Raw genomic sequence first — 17,890 nt, 5'->3', positions numbered from 1 at the left:
ACCCTATCCAATGGTAGTAAACATTCTACCCTCTAATTTCACATTTATTTTTTATGAATTTTTCAAAAGTGCCATTTTAACACACAAGTCTATGGGGAATGTTTTACGCGCGTGACACCTAAAGCCTACCCTGAAACTAAAACAGATTACGCCATCTACGACAGAGAACGAAACGTAAGTGAATACATGTGTCGATCTATACAGTGAGGTAAAAAATACCCTCATGGAAATTTTTTTTTTCATATTGCAACTGTACTTTGGATTTGACGACGTAGAGCGTTAATCACATACTTTGCTACAAGTAACCTCTGTGTCGCTAACCGGAACGTCAACTCCACTATACCAGTTCATCTCAATACTATTTAGAAGTTCGGTGGCAAAGTGTATTGGTGACGTCCGGAAATTTCAGCGGTAAATTGCCAATTCGTCTACTGCCAACTCGTCCACTAACCACATTGTCTAATTTTATTTAGTCTAATGCCATTCCCTCTATCAACATTTCGTCTAACAATTATTTGGTTCAATCATCATTTCGTATGATTACCGTTTCGTCTATGACCACTTCATCTCATAACCAGTTGGTCTAATGATATCCATTTCAATTTCATTCATTTTGCACAATTAACATCTGTCCAATATAACACGAAATGTTATATGGACTAAATTGATATTGGACCAGCTTGTTATTATACGAAACGGTGAGTGGACGAATTGGCAATTAGAACAAGTGGGAAAAAACCATTTCAGCGAGGACCAAGTCAGGATGATTTCTATCAAAGCACTGGCATTCATGCCTCAAACCATGCCACAGGAGAGGAAAGTCAACCTAAAGATATTTCTTGATGATAATGCCAGGCCAACGGAAAGAGAGGAGGTAATTATGTAAAACGTGTAATGGTAAATATTACTAGGATCGTAATGATGCATGAAAATAATAATAATAACAATAATAATGATGATAATGATAATAATAAAGTTATTAAAAAATAATTATAATAGTGATGATAATAATAGTAATTATGATTATGATAATGATATCAATAATAATAAAAATAATTAATAAAACTATTGTTTTTTTTAATTCAGTTTGGTTTCGTTACACTACAAGTTACACTACAAGTGCTGATTTTCTAGTTTAAAATTGAACTAGAAAATCAGCATTCGTAGTGCAGTCACTATGCAAGCACTTTAAGTGCTAAATTAGCACTTCATTTTTACAGTGCATAAGAAGAGAAGGGGGAGGGGTCATAAATGCTTGTAATAATCATTACAAGACTTATTGCTATCATTCTATTTAATATCATTATTTTTCTGTTTTGTTGGAGACAAATTTGAATTTGAATTTGAAATATTAAGATTTTTTAAATTTCATGTTGTTGAAGATGATTATTATTATTAGTATTATCAATATTACTATTATTTGTATCGTTATTATTATCATTGCTATTATCATTGTCGTTAATATTATTTTCATTGTTGTTGTTGATAATAAACCAATGTATGTTGAATAAACATGCCAAATGCGAAATAAATTTGCAACTGTCGTTTTAAAGTAAACGTTACAAATAACATTACAAGATAATCAAAGGAATTCATCTAAATCAATCTCTATTCTTGTTTAACGTTTCTGAGGATTTGATTTTGAAAATGCGGAGAAGAGGACTGAAAATCGTTGGAAGAAAAGATTACATCTCGGTTCAAAGTGGCTCAAGAATAGCCATGCAATACAACTTGATTGGTCCAAAGGAATTTACAAAGGTAAGCTTTTTTTTTTACAATCAAGGCCATTTGGTTTTTGCCATCGCATCGGGTCATGGCGTCTGGTATATAGGGCGATCACGGGCCCGATCATTTGAGAAAAGGGCCCCCTATACATTCACGAATGTTTTGTGAAAATTATAGCCTAATTCTCGAAAGGTGGGGTGTCCTGGATCCGAATTTTAGGAATAAGATAGGGCACGTTACGTACGTAACGTGAAAAGGGTGTCAAAAACCAAACATAATAAAAAAAGGGTATCTATTTCGCTAGGAAAGCTACGTGTTTAGGGTAAAGTTTGCGGGGATTATAAAACAAAATTAAAATGATTTATAAAGGATTTACTTTTTGCCCCAACACTACGTGCTAAGAGTCCGATTTGCGCGAGGTGAAAGGTGGGGCCGTCCTAAACCACATGGTGTGTAAAGGTAAAACCGACGACAGACGTCGACGGACGTAACAATAAAATATCGCTGTACTTGTTTAGGGGTTCATTTCATGGAATACTTGCCAAGAGTATCGTTTTGTTTTCAATACTTGTTAAGGGAAGGGTTTCACACACCACTACTTAGTAAGGGGTGCATTTTCAGAATATGGAAGATACGTGTTTAGGGTGCTTTTCGAGACCTCTTGGTCGCGCATGGTATCCACTCGTCAATGGAAGTGGCCCGGGGACCTACTTTAGTCAATGAAATCAATCGTAGAAAAATGTTCTGCGATCCCCAAGCTTTGTGTTACAGGCCCCTAAACAGCTATGCACGATCCTTACTAACTCTCATGAACTTGTGGTACCTATTACTAATTCATCACCACTTTATTTTGTTTCCCATATCACGCAGGTGAAGCAAAATATATCCATTAAGGAATTTCCTAAATGGACGAAAAACTCCCTATATTACGTAAAGCAAGACGAAGATTACCACATGGAAGGGGAGATTGAAGTACTCCAGGCTGGCAAGTTTGTTACATCGTTTGAAGTCAAGGCAATTTTAACACGTATGTCAATGGAAAATGTGACCAGGGGGTGTTTCACAAAGATTTAAGCATGACTTAAGTCGCACTTAAATGCCGACGCGTACATGATATGCAACGCGATCTTATTGATAGATACGCATTAGTGTGCGTCCTCATGACACGATCTGACCAATGCGGGCAAGCCTTTCATACCGTACGCAACTCGGTATTTAAGTGCGACTCTAAGTCATACTTAAATCTTTGTGAAACACCCCCAGCTAGTCCAAAACCAACAATAATTCGTCTGGGCAGGAACTCAGTAAAATAGCCAAAACAGTAATTTCGCCTTCACGAAAACGAAGGGGGGGGGGCATATCTAAACGAATAATTGATGAAAAATAGCTTACCTGAAAGAATGACTCTTTATGCTGGCAAAAAATGAACTTGTGAAGCTGAATAAAAGACAGGATTCTGGAGTTTCTTTGGACACCATTATCTGTTTTTTGCACATTACGTAGAATTTTCACAGAGACCGCTCATTGTGCCCATCCATTCATGCCAATGTTAAAGGGAACTTCAAACCACGTTTTCTTCTAATTTTTTTTTCGTGAAGCTCTTTTTTAATTTGTTTTCAATTCAATCGAGTATTCGGGTTGGTTATTGCTGACCAACTCCGATAAGTTATAAATCATTTTAAAGCTTAGGATTTATATTTTACAAACATTGAAAACACGAAAGAGATCATCTTGGGCGATGGCTCGTCACAAATGGTAAATCTTTCATGTCTATGGAGGGCAGAATAAACCTAAGATAAGTCCAATGATGTACATTAAAATAAATGGACGTCAAGTGATGTGGAATAGAGCGTACTACCCTAAGTTGAAAAAGAATTGAAGGGAGAATATGAACATGATGTATAATATATATGAATATATATATATATATATATATATATATATATATATATATATATATATATATATATATATATATATATATATACACGCCTGATCTTTTTGGTTACTTTTGTAATCATTTTCATCATAATATCACTTTTATGATTCTTGATAATCACAGTATTTATAAATAAAATACTACAAGCAGCAGCGGAAAAAATACAAGTTGTATTAGGCAGTAAAGGAATGCAAGTGCTACGGGCAGAAGAAATACGTGGAATAGTAGTAGTAGTCGTAGTAGTAGTGGTGGTAGTAGTTGTAGTAGCAGTGGTAGTAGTAGTAATAGTAGTGGTCGTGGAAGTAGTGATAGTAGTGGTAGTAGTAGTAGCAGTAGTCATGGTAGTAGTAGTAGTAGTAGTAGTAGTAGTAGTAGTAGTAGTAGTAGTAGTAGTAGTAGAAAGTGTTTTGGTAGTTGTAGTAGTATAAGACTTGGTAATAATGGCTATATCCTCTGGAAAAGCGCAATATAGTTCGTACTACAGCTACTAATATTAATAACATTATCATGTTAAGCAGGGCCCGCTGAGAGTTGCTGCCCTTGATAAATAGTTATTCCATAATTGTTATAATTACTATCATTAATAATATCACCGCTCTTATTGCTATAATCATTATTGTCATTATCATTATTACTATTTGATTTTTTAAAGATGACGCATTCGATTACTCCGGGCATGATGAGTTTGATGCTGTAGAAGTTGTAACCTCCAGTGAATCGGAATATGATTCAGAAGTATATGATTATGAGGAGGACACGCCTGAAGGTAGTTGGTTGTTTTTTTCTTCTTTTGAAGACATAAAATGGAATGGCAGTGATCTCTAATCAGACAGTCACAGTGTACCATTGCATGTTTCAGAGCGTTATTGAATCAACTTGCTTTTCATTGGTATTTATGTTATGATTGTCACTAATATTAGGGTTATCATCATCATTATTGTTATTTTTATTTTTACTCTATTGTGATTACCATCATCATCAATATTTTGTATTTATTCATATCTGTTTTAATTATATTATTGAAGTATTCTATACAGGAAAAATGATCCTGACTCCGTAACACAAAGGTTTGCGATGGATTGCAAATGTGTACTGATTTGTCCCTGGTCAGTATTTTAAGCCTAATGCGCATGTAACATTGATAATGATTGGTCAGTTCATTTAGCGATTGATCGCTAATCTTTGTGTTACGGAGCCCTGGACATGCACGTTTCAAAGACTCGGAAACAAAGGCCACAAGTAGAAAGAAAGTTATTAATTCACCCGAAATCAACTTTTAATAATAATGATAATAATGATAATAATAACAATAAAACACATTTTGAATCAGTTTTTGTGTAGATGGTAGTATATATTTCAAGTGATATTACTTGATGCCTGGATTTAGGTCTTCTTTAATATTTGTTTTTCCTGTATCGAATATCAAATACTCCATGCACTCTAAATGTCAAGGAGCTTAGTAAGCTCTTCCCTAGCCACACTCGTCTTACACTGTAAAAACTGTGGTGTTAAAACTGACACCATTTGGTGTTAATGGAGCACCACACCCTGAGGTGTTACAATTACACCCTAGAGATTGAACATAACACCAAAGAGTGTAAATGTAAGAACCAAAGGTGCTGTAATAACACATATAGGTGTAAAACTAACACCATCAATTTAACACCGGTGTAAAATAACTGGTGTGGTCCTCTATGTACACCGGTTAACATCACAGTTTTTGCTGTGTAGAGTGTGACAAGGAACCAGTCATTTTGGAGAGGGGTTTGCATCACTGTCGGATCCAGGGAGCACAGCGGAAACGTCCCGCACCCTTGAGAAGCAAAATTTAAATTTGTAATGTAAAAATGCCATTAAAACAGAGGTATGTCCTTTTTTCAAATTGAAGACTTTTTGTGTTTGTCAATTTTTTTTTCTGGGACGAAATATCCTTCATTTGTGGTTGAAAACCATTTTCCCTTCTTTTTTTTTTTTGGGGGGGGGGCTTGTCAATTTTTTTTTGGTAAGAAATATCCTTATTTATTTCATTTATTTGTGAGTGTGTATCGAAATTTTGCCCCCCTTTTGGAAAATCCTGGACCCGTCCCTTGTTTGCATCTTTTGAGAGTGGATTATACTTATCCTTCTGGAGTGAACATACCTAAAAATATGCACAGGTGACTCCAGAGGGAGATAAAGTGCACTTCCAAAAGAATCTGATGCAAACCCCACTCCAAATGGATTGGTTCCTCGTCTCACTCTGAGAGGATTAGGATTAAGGAACAGATTAACTGTAATGCATTTACATGTAGACAGTCAGAAAAAATGGGGTGTGTTTGTTTGATTTACGAGAAGTAGAACCAGACATTGACGAGGAGCCCGTCGTAGACGCAAAGGAGGAAGAGGCGGGGGTAGAACCAACCATTCGAATATCTAAACCCTATGCAGAATCCAATGGCGTTATTGGAAAGGCAGGAGGAGTTCTTGAGCTCAAAGGATGCTCTGCTACTATAACAATCCCTAGGGACGCACTGGAGAAAGACGTTCATATTAAGAGTAAGCTAACTGGCGCGCACAAGTCGTTCTCACACATTAAACCATCGCAATTGTTTGCCAGAGATTCATGTCTATTTATTTTCAAATTCAATTTGGCCTAAGTCTTGGAGAATGTGGCCAGTTCCACTTCAGCAAACCGTGTCTACAACATTTTGTTTTTTTTTTGTATTGGTTTAATACATGTATATATGGCAAACAAATTAAGAAAATCGTGTGTTGAAACAGAAAAGCTAGCAAATAACGTTCGAACAAAAATAATATCAAATTGAGAAAGGTGAAAAAAAACATTTTACTTATATTGAATGAAAAGTAATAATTGAAATCACTATAATGACGTCATAATGAACTAAATGAATTTTCCATTCGTGCCAACCGGTGTATTGGCTCAGTTGGTGAGCGTCCGTATCACAACCGGCATGACCGGGGAGGTCGGGAGTTCATACCCCCGGCCGCGTCAGACCAAAGGACGTTAAAAGATGGTAGTTGCTGACGCCCTTATGTGCCTTCAACAATTAAAGGGATAGAGCCTCGTCCATCTGGCGCTGCACAGCGGCTGCTGGGCTTACGATTAATTGGGTAAAGCAATTTTTTCGGAGTATTCCATTTCATGTCTATTTCGAACTATAGAATATGGGTATTCTTTTTTTCTATTTTCATATTCCACCCATCTGCGAATCGTGGAATATTGGCCCTATCTCTTTGAATATATCTGGAATTCCATTTCGAGCCATCCAATCTCGAATAATCATAAACCCTTTTCCAGTTGAGCTGATTCCAAACCTGATCAAGAATGATGTTCACCGAGACAAAGAAGCTACTCTGTGCCACGCCTTCCGATGCTCCCCGCCTGGATACAAACTGAAGAAGCCAATGACAATATCATGTGAGCACTGTGCCAGAATTGCCCCATCAGTGAAATCGGGGGACACCCCCATCATACTTTACTCTTCCAAAGAAAATACAGGTAAGGAACTAACATATATTTTGTTCCCATTTTTATATTTCTCATTGTTAAGTGTCGTGCAACATTGCTGATCGTTTAAATCTATTGTTACGAAGCAATTTTATTATCACAAAAACGAGCAAAAAATGTAAATATTCTTTCCGTGAAGGGCGCGTATCCTCAGACATTTATCAACCAACATCTGATAGCACATTGTAAACCTCTGACCAAGACGCAGGACCATAAGCTATATGTATATATATATATATATATATATATATATATATATATAAATACATACACACATATATAGTATATAGTGGTAGTAAGATACGAGCTGTGATTGACTAGATCGCTTCCACGTGATCTCCCTTCAAAAAGTTATATTGCACATAATTATGTACAATATAACTTTCGATTTTTTTAGGGTAAAATCCGAGTTTAATGAATGGGGAGAATATCGATTTATGGCAATGCGCATTTTGGATGGGACGCATGGTACGCGTGCAACGTACGGTACGAATGTTTGACATTCAGCCTCTCATTTGCTTGCGTACAACAAGATAAGAAGGCGTTGTACAATTTACTATAGTGACCGTTCTATCATACAATATTACAGGACTATATGAACTCCAAATATAAAATTATTTCTCGTGCAGGTCTATTTCATCTGATATCGTTCTGCTTGGAGTGAGTCAATTAATCGAAAGGAACTCAAGGTGAAATAAATACTCAGCAATAAAAGAATGTTTACGATTTTTAGCCCTCGTTGCTTTGTCAAGAAAAGTGATTTATCTGATTTGTAAAAAAATATATACAATAGTTTGTAACACCCCACCATTCCCCCTTCAAAAATTGGGTGGGTGGGGGGGGGCTTCATCAGGAATTAATTAATTTCATGAAGCAGTATTTTCCTCTGCACGGTTAATTGTCTGCACTGTAAAAACTGTGGTGTTAAAACTGACGCCAGTTGGTGTTAATACATGTAGAGCACCACACCATGAGGTGTTAAAATAACACCCTAGAGATTGAACATGACACCAAAGAGTGTAAATGTAACAACCATAGGTGTTGTAATAATACCTATAGGTGTAAGACTAACACCACCAATTTAACACTGGTGTAAAATAACTGGTGAGGTCCTCTATGTACACCGGTTAACACCACAGTTTTTGCTGTGTGGAGGCAAGAACCACTCCACTTTCAATCAAATGACCGTCAAGAAATTAAGGCTGAATTTGCACATGATTTTGAATTAAGATATCGACGACGAGATCATGAGAGAACTGGCTGGATCGATCGAGACTGATCAGCAAATCGAGTCCTTGGGTCGAGCACTTGGGTTTTCCGCTGCGGATATCAACAGGTTTCTGGACTCAAACAGGGTGGGATCCCGGACAACTTTCAAGGGCACGAGCGATATGCTGTTTGATTGTAAGCAGAAGGTTGGTGCAGGTCAGCAGCGTCCGAGGCTGAGGGAAGCAATGAAAAAGGCTGGCCTCGTCATGCTGGCAGAAACGCACTTAGGAATGGCCAAACCAAACGAAGGTTTGTCTTCAATTTCAAGTTCGGTGCTGACCTTTTTGTGTTGGTGTTAAATTTCACACGATTGGCCTATAAGAATTAATGTAAAATTAAAGTGGTCCTGAAAAGTCACTCACCATGTGTTGAGCTGGTTAATATTTTGAACTTGATTATTTGTGTGTTCTCAGAATAGCTTTTGGAGTTAGGAAACAAAATCCAATATGCGCTCCAACACCAACACCGAACTTGAAATCACCCATTGAACTTTTATTTTACCCCAAATCTAAAACTCATGAAGAACTTTTTGATTTGCAAACCAGTTTATGTTTATTAAGATTTTTATCGCAATATCTGAGGAAAAGAAATGTATTCAACTTAGTACACTAAATATCAAAATGCTTACCCTGAAAGAGAATCATTGTTCCAAAAAAGTCATTCACCTTGGAAACAGGGGCTGCTGGGGCGATTTAGAGAATCTCTTAAAATGTTGAGATTTGACCGAAATTTAATTTGATTTTTGTAACTCCAGGCTTGTGAACAGCAAAAATATAAAAATTACCTAAGATATTTGGATCATTGTATCTGGTTGTTACAAGAATTAGGCCACGATTCCTGAAAATGGTTAATATCAAATGTTTTAATTCCAAATCATTAATGATGATGATAAATTCAAATAGTGGCCTTTAAAAAAGCTAATTTATGTTTTTACGGACTTGCCCCAAAGTAGGTTTATGTGTGGAAATTACAAGAGCCTACGAAATCTTTACATTTGCTTTATTACGCATGATAATGCTTAGTTCCCATTATACAACGAGGAATTAAAAAAAGAAAATCCAAATTAGAAGGACCTGCTAAATGTAGATTATTATGAAATTGATATCCTGTAATACTTCCTTGGTCTTGGTCCTTTTTCATAAATTCTTGTCATAGTAACAGCACAATTTATGTAGCAAGTTTACCATAGGTCAATCAAATTTTAGTAGCTTTACATTTATGTTTCATTGCAACTTGCCCCTTATGGGCGTTGTCAGCTATACAACGATGTTTTCTAAAATAAATACTAGAAAAAAAATATGTTATTGATAGAATAATAATAAAAATATGCAACATTTATGTAGCGCTTAATACAAATGTTTTTAAGCGCTGCATACTATTACCCCAGCTTTAGCACAGCTACCCTGATCGGGCGCAACGAGCATTCAAGGAATTCTTTCCTACCGGGTACCCATTTACTACACAGTGGTTGAGAGTGACAAATGTAGATAAACGCATTGTAAAAGGACGTTATTGCTGCTGTGGGATTTGAACCCCTGACCTTATTTTTCAAAGTCCGAAGACTTATCCACTGAGGCACGGCACCTCTACCTGTGATAGAACCAGGTTCACGTTTCGGAATCATACCATATTGCATAGTGTCTATATCAAATAAACATCATTAATCTTTTTGTTGGTATTTTAAAACTCAAAATTTAGTATTGCATGTACATGTATAACGAGTTTTGTGAAAAAGCTCCTTGATCATTTAATTCATCCAATCAAATCAATCCAACAGCTCTATCGCACAGCCTGCTTGCAGACCTTGCAGGGTCTCTGTGGTCTGATGAAGTCGTGGAAGACTTGGGTCGGGCTCTCGGGTGCTCAGTTGCAGAGTTGAACCGATACACTGCCACGAATAACAGAGGGGAACAGGTTACGTTCAGAGGCACCCAGGATATGCTACTGGACTGGAGACAGAAGGTGCCCCCAGGAGATCAGATTCGAAAGCTGAAGGAAGCGCTCGACGAAGCAAACCTTGCAGAACTTGGCGAAACCTATCTGACCGGTATGTTGACAACTTCTGTTCGTTTGCTGTCTCGTGGGCAATGGTAGGTGAATTTATGGTGTAGTCACGCCGACGAACCGACTCCAAACGGGCAGATAGTTCCTTTCCCATAATTATACAATAACTTTCGTCGGTCTGGGGTCGACGTTCCGGTGTATCTGTTGCATTGATCCAATGAAGAAGCTCTTTGGGTTGACCAAGTAAAGTTCGCTAAACAAAGACATGTGCATAAGTTCATATGTCTGTCAAGTCCTGCGTGTAGTATTCTTAAAGTATATACGGATGATTTGAGATGCGGTATCCATAGTGGAGGCGATCGTAAAAATCGAGTGCCACTGACATTTTGATAATCAGGTACTCGTACAGATTATCCTGCGTTGATTTGGACCCTGCATAATTAAAATATGAATGATGCATTTCGAAACTTTTAGGTAGATTTTGATGTATAAAATGTGGTTATGATTATGGTAATGTCCTGGATGATTAAATGCTTTGAGTTTATTTTTAGACGTAGCGTTACGCCAAGCTATAAATAAGACACCAAGTTGTCACAGACGACGTGAGAATCGAAAGCTGCCTACTTTCTGGCACAGTGAATGGGACCTTGTCTGTGACCGGCGTGTTCACGCCGATGTAGGCGATTAGTCTATTTTTAAGTCACTTCGTTTCTATACACATCATCTCAGACATGGAGGTTTGTATGAAGGCTACAAATGATCCCGATATCTCTCGTTATCAATAGGAAACGTAGAGGTTGAACAACAAGAGCTCAGGGCGCCAGAATGCAGAATTGACGACAAGACCATAGAGTTTGATGTTGACGAGTTAAGTACGTATGAAGTCCGAGTTCCAACTGAGAGTCTGAACGGAAAGGTGGTTGGCTACCTTGCCTTTCACCCAATCACCATGCCTAAGAAACGAAAGCCAGTTCTAATTTCATAATCTACGACAACGTACAAGGACGCAAAAAGGTAGGGCACGATAAAGAAGAGAATCAGGCGCACACACACCTGCACAGTGGGGCTAATCTGTAGAATACATCTTTCATATTTCTGTTCAATATTTGCTTTGTAAAAAAAAAATCAACAATGCTGAAGAGGATGAAAGTGATGTTTGAATGCGATTGGCGAGTCAATTGTAGTGAGCTGAGATGTCTGTGAAGACGGTATTGTCACGATGATAAGCTGTTGATTACGTAATCCATGTGTCTCTATAACGTGTTGCTGATCTTGATGAGACTGAACTGTAAACAGTAATGTGTTAATGAAATGAGATAAATTCCACATAAGTTAAATCTGAATTCCACAACTCTGCACGGAGATAATTTTTGGACACTGAGGCCCGTATTCTGAAGTCAGGTTTAAAGTTGTATAAGTATGGGAAGCCAAAAGTATCCGTCAAACAAGAAATGAAGTTGTATATTTCTTATGTTTACCGTGCTCTCAAGTTCCTGATTCATCGACGGTGAAGACAATAATCTATATATACTTCCTAGACAATTATGAATGATTTGAGAGCCAAATGAGCTGAGATATGATATCTCTACTGTTAGTGATTTATGTAACAATTGGCTATCCATACTTGAACCACAACTTTAAACGAGAGTTTAAGTTAAACCTGACTTCCGAATACGGGCCTGAAATTCTAAATTCTTGGGTTCCTTGTGTGTCCGTAATATTTATGAGGTAATGTAAAACTGTGACCAGCAATCCGACAACCAATAATATATCGCCAGGGTAGGTTTTCTGTAAAAACCTCAAAGAATTAATTGGTCTTCAAAATGTGAAAAATTACAAATTATGCTATCTGCTAGAGAAACTCTTCCTCTCCATCCAGCCAAAATCTGAAGGTTGTTTATAACAGAATTGAACCTTCCCTCTTTTTTCCATAGTGGTCGGAACTTTCTTACCGACTGCAAGGTGTGCACCTTTAAAGGGGAAGTTCACCCTGACAAAAAGTTTATTGTAAAAATAGCAGAAAAAATAATAAAAAATATTGCCGAAGGTTTGATAAAAAATCATCAAATAATCAAAAAGTTATTATGATTTCAATTATTTGATTTGTGACGTCATATGCGAGCAGCATTCTTACATAGCGAATGGTAAAAAATTAATGAAATGTAATTTTCTCAGAAAATTGAAAATGGTTTTCACTGTACCTTTTGTATATTAATAGACAAATCATTTCACACCCGATCATGAATAGAAAACAAAATTAAGTCATCAGGAACCATACAAAATTTGACAATCATGCATTTTATATTACATAACACATGGGGCAGCTGCTCGTTTATGACGTCACAAATCCAAAAATTTGAACTCTAATAACTTTTTTACTCTTTAACAGATTTTCCTCAAACCTTCACCAATATTTTTTATTATATTTTCTGTTATTTTTACAACAAAGTTTTCTTCAGGGTGAATTTCCCCTTTAATGCTTGAGTGAACCCCAAATTTTAATCCATTCGTTTTCATTATTTCTGAAAGACTTCGTGGGTTATTGTCGATCCATTTTGACAAGCTACGTATCCTTTTAAGGTTCGAATGTGCTGTATCGAGCTCATTACAATTATTTTATAAGTTCCTTTGTGGCGACCTTTTGTGTTGGTTTTCGAGGTGCTAGTCTGGGAAATAATCTTCACTCTCTTTGCCAACAGGGATTGTGCGATGAAATGGAGATGATGGGTCGAGTCACCAGAGACGTTGAGCGGTTGTTTGTAATTGATTCTGCTATTCAGAATGGTCTCGACGTTTCGTGCTCATTGGATGAAACAGAAGAGATCGTGACAGAGGTATTTAAAAAAAGAAATGTAATAATACAAATGACGGTATATTTACCCAGGGTAGCAGGCCCTGTTATAATTATTACCCCGGGTAAGCTAGGCTACCTATTCAGGTGCACACATCTTTTTTAGGAATTACTTCCTGCCGGTACCCATTTACCTCACCTGGGTCGAGTGCAGCACTCTGTGGAAGAATTCCTTGCTGAAGAAAACTACACCATAGATGGGATCAGAAACCACAACCCTCTGTTTTAAAGTCCAGAGACTAATACACTGGGCCACGACGTGATACAGTGTTCATTTACGATTTAGACCTTTTGAATATAGTCTGTAGGCACATACTACTTATTTGATACTTCAGCCAATAACAGGTCTCGAGTGAAGTTAAGAGGAAACTCTCTACACCCAGAAGGAAAAACCAGTTCCACTGGACCAGTTAGACCAGTATTTTTAACTGGTAACTCTGGAAATTGGAACATCGGTTTACTGGTCTAACTGGTATACTGGTCCAGTTAAAATTCTACTGGTCCAGTTAAAAATTAAACTGGTCTTGAAGTACTGGAATTTTATACTGGTCTTATTTCTGGTGGTTGTTACTGGTCTCACTGGTCTCCATACTGGTCTCACTGGTCGTCATAATGGTCTCACTGGTCCTCAAACTGGTCGAACTGGTCCTCGTACTGGTCTTACTGGATCAGTTTATTACATGCATTTGTTTTGTTATATACCACGGCCAGTGAAATGTGATGGAAAAGATGGTTAGTAAATTAATATTTCTGCTGTTATTTTGAATGTGATGCATAAAATTACATATTTTCATTGTGAATTAGTTCACACAATTATTTTGAAGGTTTTCAAACAACAATGAGTGCTATTGCAAAGATATTCCATTATAAATCCTGATTTTTCTTAAAGAAACAGGAAATATGCAAATGAGGTAAACCACATGATCAGCATCATCAGAATTACTGGTATTACTGGTCTTGACCAGTTTAATTTCAAACATTGAATTACTTTAGACCAGTTGACTATATATCAGAGGAATACATCTTGCTTTGAGCTTAATCATAATTAGAGGACATAATTATTTTAATTATAATATCAATAATTGAAAATTATGATAATATTATTAATAATAATTACAATATCAACAATATTAACAGTAATAAGAATGATTACAAAAAAAATGATCATAATAATAATAATTGTGATAATCATAAGAGCAATGATGATAACAATGATAACGATAATAATTTTCTCTGAATTGTAAGATTCATTTTTCATAATTTGTTAAATGATCTGACTTGAAAGTCATTATATATTGGACCAGTAACCAGAATGCAATTGTTTGAATTGGTCTCCAGTTCATTTTAACTGGTCCAGTTAAAAATCAACTGGTCCAGTAAAAATATACTGGAAACCAGTATAATTATACTGGATACCAGTAAATAAAATTACTGGTCTAATTGGTTTTTCCTTCTGGGCAACGCACCAATTCCTTTGAAAATGCAAGTCAAATGACAATTATGACAATGGAAAGCTGAGAGGTTTTTGTCGAAAGTTGGTGGACTGGGACAGCATCGGAATCTCTTTACTCTGGACAACGACATATTTCCACTTGTTCTTCCGCGGAAAATCTTCGGATGATCTGCAGTCCAAGTCCACCAACATTCGACAAAGGCCTCGGAGCTCTCCGCTGTGTATTGATTGAATTTTCAAAGAAATCGATACGTTGAAGAGAGTTTCTTCGTAGTAAAAGCGAAAAAAAAAATCATTTCCGTCATGTCCGTGTCCCTTCTCTTTAATCTCCTCTCTCCATTTTCGAACTTCTTTCCTCTTTATTTCCCTTTCCTCTCTCACTTTCTTTATGTTTTCTTTATCTTTTATTGGACATCAGTCTTTTTATTCATTGTCAAAATATATTATTGTATATATTTGTATATATCATTTTTGTTTAACGAAACACTATTTTGTTTGATTTTATCTACTTGTATTCCTTGCATTGGATATTTTGTTTATCATTTTATACTTCTTTTTTTGAACAAAATGTTGGCAATTGCCAGTGACGTTCTATAATAAATTCAATTTATCACCTACCGTGATTATGCAGACCCTCGACTTGCTGGATCTGAATCTCGGCCAAAACATCCTGGACTTTGACTTGGATTTTACAGACCTCTCAATAAATGAAGGAAATGTGAAAATAACGATTTCACATGGGAAAAGACGCCGGAATAGCATATTTGTCGTCGACATGAAAGGCTAGGCAGGTGAAAATGCATACTGTCTAGTTATGTGTGGATGAGGGAAAAGAGGTTGGTGTCGTAGGTTTCACGGCGCACCATATATCTTTCTTGGCAAGTGTTGGTCCTGAAAAGGACCACCCAACAGCGAGCTAGTATGGTCTACTGCATCATCAACATGCTTATTGACATCCCGGATGACCACTTTATTCAATCAACTGGACCATGTACACGTGGAAATCCACATAAGTTCCAAATCCCATACGCCAGAACACAAGTATATCAAAAGACATTCTTTCCTGATCAGAATATGGAACTCACTCCCAGCAAAGATAGTTCACAGCACCTCCCTCGTGTCTTTCAAGCAGGAGGTGCAGCAAAGGGGGCTTCGTTAAGGCCTCTTCTGTTTTTAGCCGCACATAGATTTGTAGAGATTTTTACTCGCACTATTCATCTGGGCACTTGACAAGCACAACTAGTACGATATTATACCAAGGGCAGTCTGTACTTTACAGGAAGAAGAGAAGAAGAAGAAGTCGACGTTTTGACAAGAGTGTTCTTGACAGTCGTCTCCTGAACTTTTCAGGACCAACACTTGCCCAAGAAAGATATATGGTGTACTGGGTAGATGGATGATGCTTAAAGCAAATACGAAACAGCATCAGCCCTCAACGACTGAAATCTGGGCATGCAGTGCTCCCACAATGCAACATTCAGAACATTGTATTATTGCATTTATACTACCACTTGAGTGATACTTTGCTAATTAAGTACTCAGTACATTCATATCGCAATAGTTAATATAACAAGTTGCTAAATTATTTTTTTATACAGCTAAGATGGTTGGCAGTTTTGTATGAATAGTTATCTCAAAAGATAAGACAAGCTATTTATAACACTTCGTCCGACATAGACCCCACGCAATGTTGTTAAGGTCGCTTCCCCTATGCAGACAGGATTCCAGTGATTGAACCTGCTGATTTTAACCAGTTTTTTATTCTAAAATCATCGTGCAATTTTCATGAACACACAATATGTAAGTTTCACAATGTATATATTTGGAGCCCATTTCATAAAAGCTTGTTACATTAACAAATTGAGCAGTAACAGAATCCTTCAATGAGATTGGCTAATAGTAAATTTGCTATAGAAACAGCGCATTAAAATGAGCCCTTGATTATCAAGAACCTCGTTATAGAATCAACACAAGTTACAGCCAAGAATTGTGTTCACTAAAAACAATGGGAAAAATTATTCAAATGTCTGAAATATTCAAATAATAATTAAAAAGACAGCAAGCGTAGTGATGTATAAAACCGATGTAGCTTTTTGGTAAAATTAGACGTCCAATGAACTCACACTTATCGTTTTTGTCAATTGATTTAACAATATAAAATATGTTAGAATTTATGTGCTCTTTAAAAAAAACAGAGCACAAATAGATAGAGAGAGAAAAAATACAACATTATGCACTTTGAAATACTCAGTCTGGCTTGTACCTCAGTAACAGCACCCTTTGTACGTTTACATGTATTTTGAATGATTACCAATTTGGTGCTGTGGTGTTCCTCACAAAAGCATATATTATTTTTTTTCTCTCATTTCATTTCCCCGTTTTACATAGAAAAATCAAGATCAACAGCAGGGGAGAACGAATGATATCGGTCCCATCCTCATCATGACGTCACAATTTTAACCACCTTATTGTCATCCATCAGCTTGATCAGAGGGCACACAGGATAATTCCGCGGACACACCATAATACCCCTTTCACGCTGCCCTCTTCATTTTTCACCGGCGAACTTCTCCGCCTCGCATTCCTCACTTCACCGGCGAAAAAAAAATGTACCCTTTCGCACTGACATTTTTCACCGGCGAAAGTTCAATGGGCGATTCGAGGGTATCTACTTGGCCACAGCATTCAGCTGAGCTTGCAAGTAGTTGCGCGCAGAATCTCGGTGCAGGGGACTTCGGGAGAGAAAAAATTTGACCTCTGACGTCATTAAAGAGGAGAAGTTCTCCGGTTTGCTTTCATACTGGCTGTTTCACCGGCGAAGTTCGCCGGTGAAAAGTTTCACCGGCGAAGTTCTCCACCTCTAGAGGTGGAGAAGTTCGCCGGCGAACTTCACCGGTGAAGTTCTCCTGTGTACCTTTCATACTGGACACTTTCCCCTTCGCTGGCGAACTTCGCCGGTGAAGTTCGCCGGTGAAAAGCGCACTGTGAAAGGGGTATGAGGATCCTTTTTCCCCTGTAACCTGTCCCAACCATGGGTGTCGATCACGGGGGGGATAGGGGGGATATATCCCCCCAATACTTCAAGTGGGGGGGATGGCCTGTATTATCATCCCCCCAATAATTTAGGGTAGAAAAATTATA

The 17,890-nt window shown here is 37.3% G+C and overlaps 1 protein-coding gene across 1 annotated transcript; it reads left to right on the top strand.

The window, feature by feature from the left end:
* Window positions 1-247: 247 nt before the first annotated feature.
* LOC121416949 lies at window positions 248-17,347 on the top strand. The gene is made up of 13 exons (XM_041610480.1): window positions 248-411; window positions 748-874; window positions 1,633-1,758; window positions 2,596-2,752; window positions 4,317-4,430; window positions 5,996-6,199; window positions 6,963-7,163; window positions 8,403-8,690; window positions 10,219-10,488; window positions 11,231-11,459; window positions 13,145-13,279; window positions 15,381-15,540; window positions 17,138-17,347. The coding sequence occupies exons 2-10, from the start codon at window positions 764-766 to the stop codon at window positions 11,428-11,430; spliced, it is 1,671 nt and encodes a 556-aa protein (XP_041466414.1). The 5' UTR covers window positions 248-411; window positions 748-763; the 3' UTR covers window positions 11,431-11,459; window positions 13,145-13,279; window positions 15,381-15,540; window positions 17,138-17,347.
* Window positions 17,348-17,890: the final 543 nt, after the last annotated feature.

The sequence above is a fragment of the Lytechinus variegatus genome, chromosome 6, assembly GCF_018143015.1.
Source record: "Lytechinus variegatus isolate NC3 chromosome 6, Lvar_3.0, whole genome shotgun sequence".
NCBI classification, from domain to species: Eukaryota; Metazoa; Echinodermata; class Echinoidea; order Temnopleuroida; family Toxopneustidae; genus Lytechinus; species Lytechinus variegatus.
Note: the sequence above shows the minus strand (reverse complement) of the source record. Positions and strands in the feature narration are given on the sequence as shown.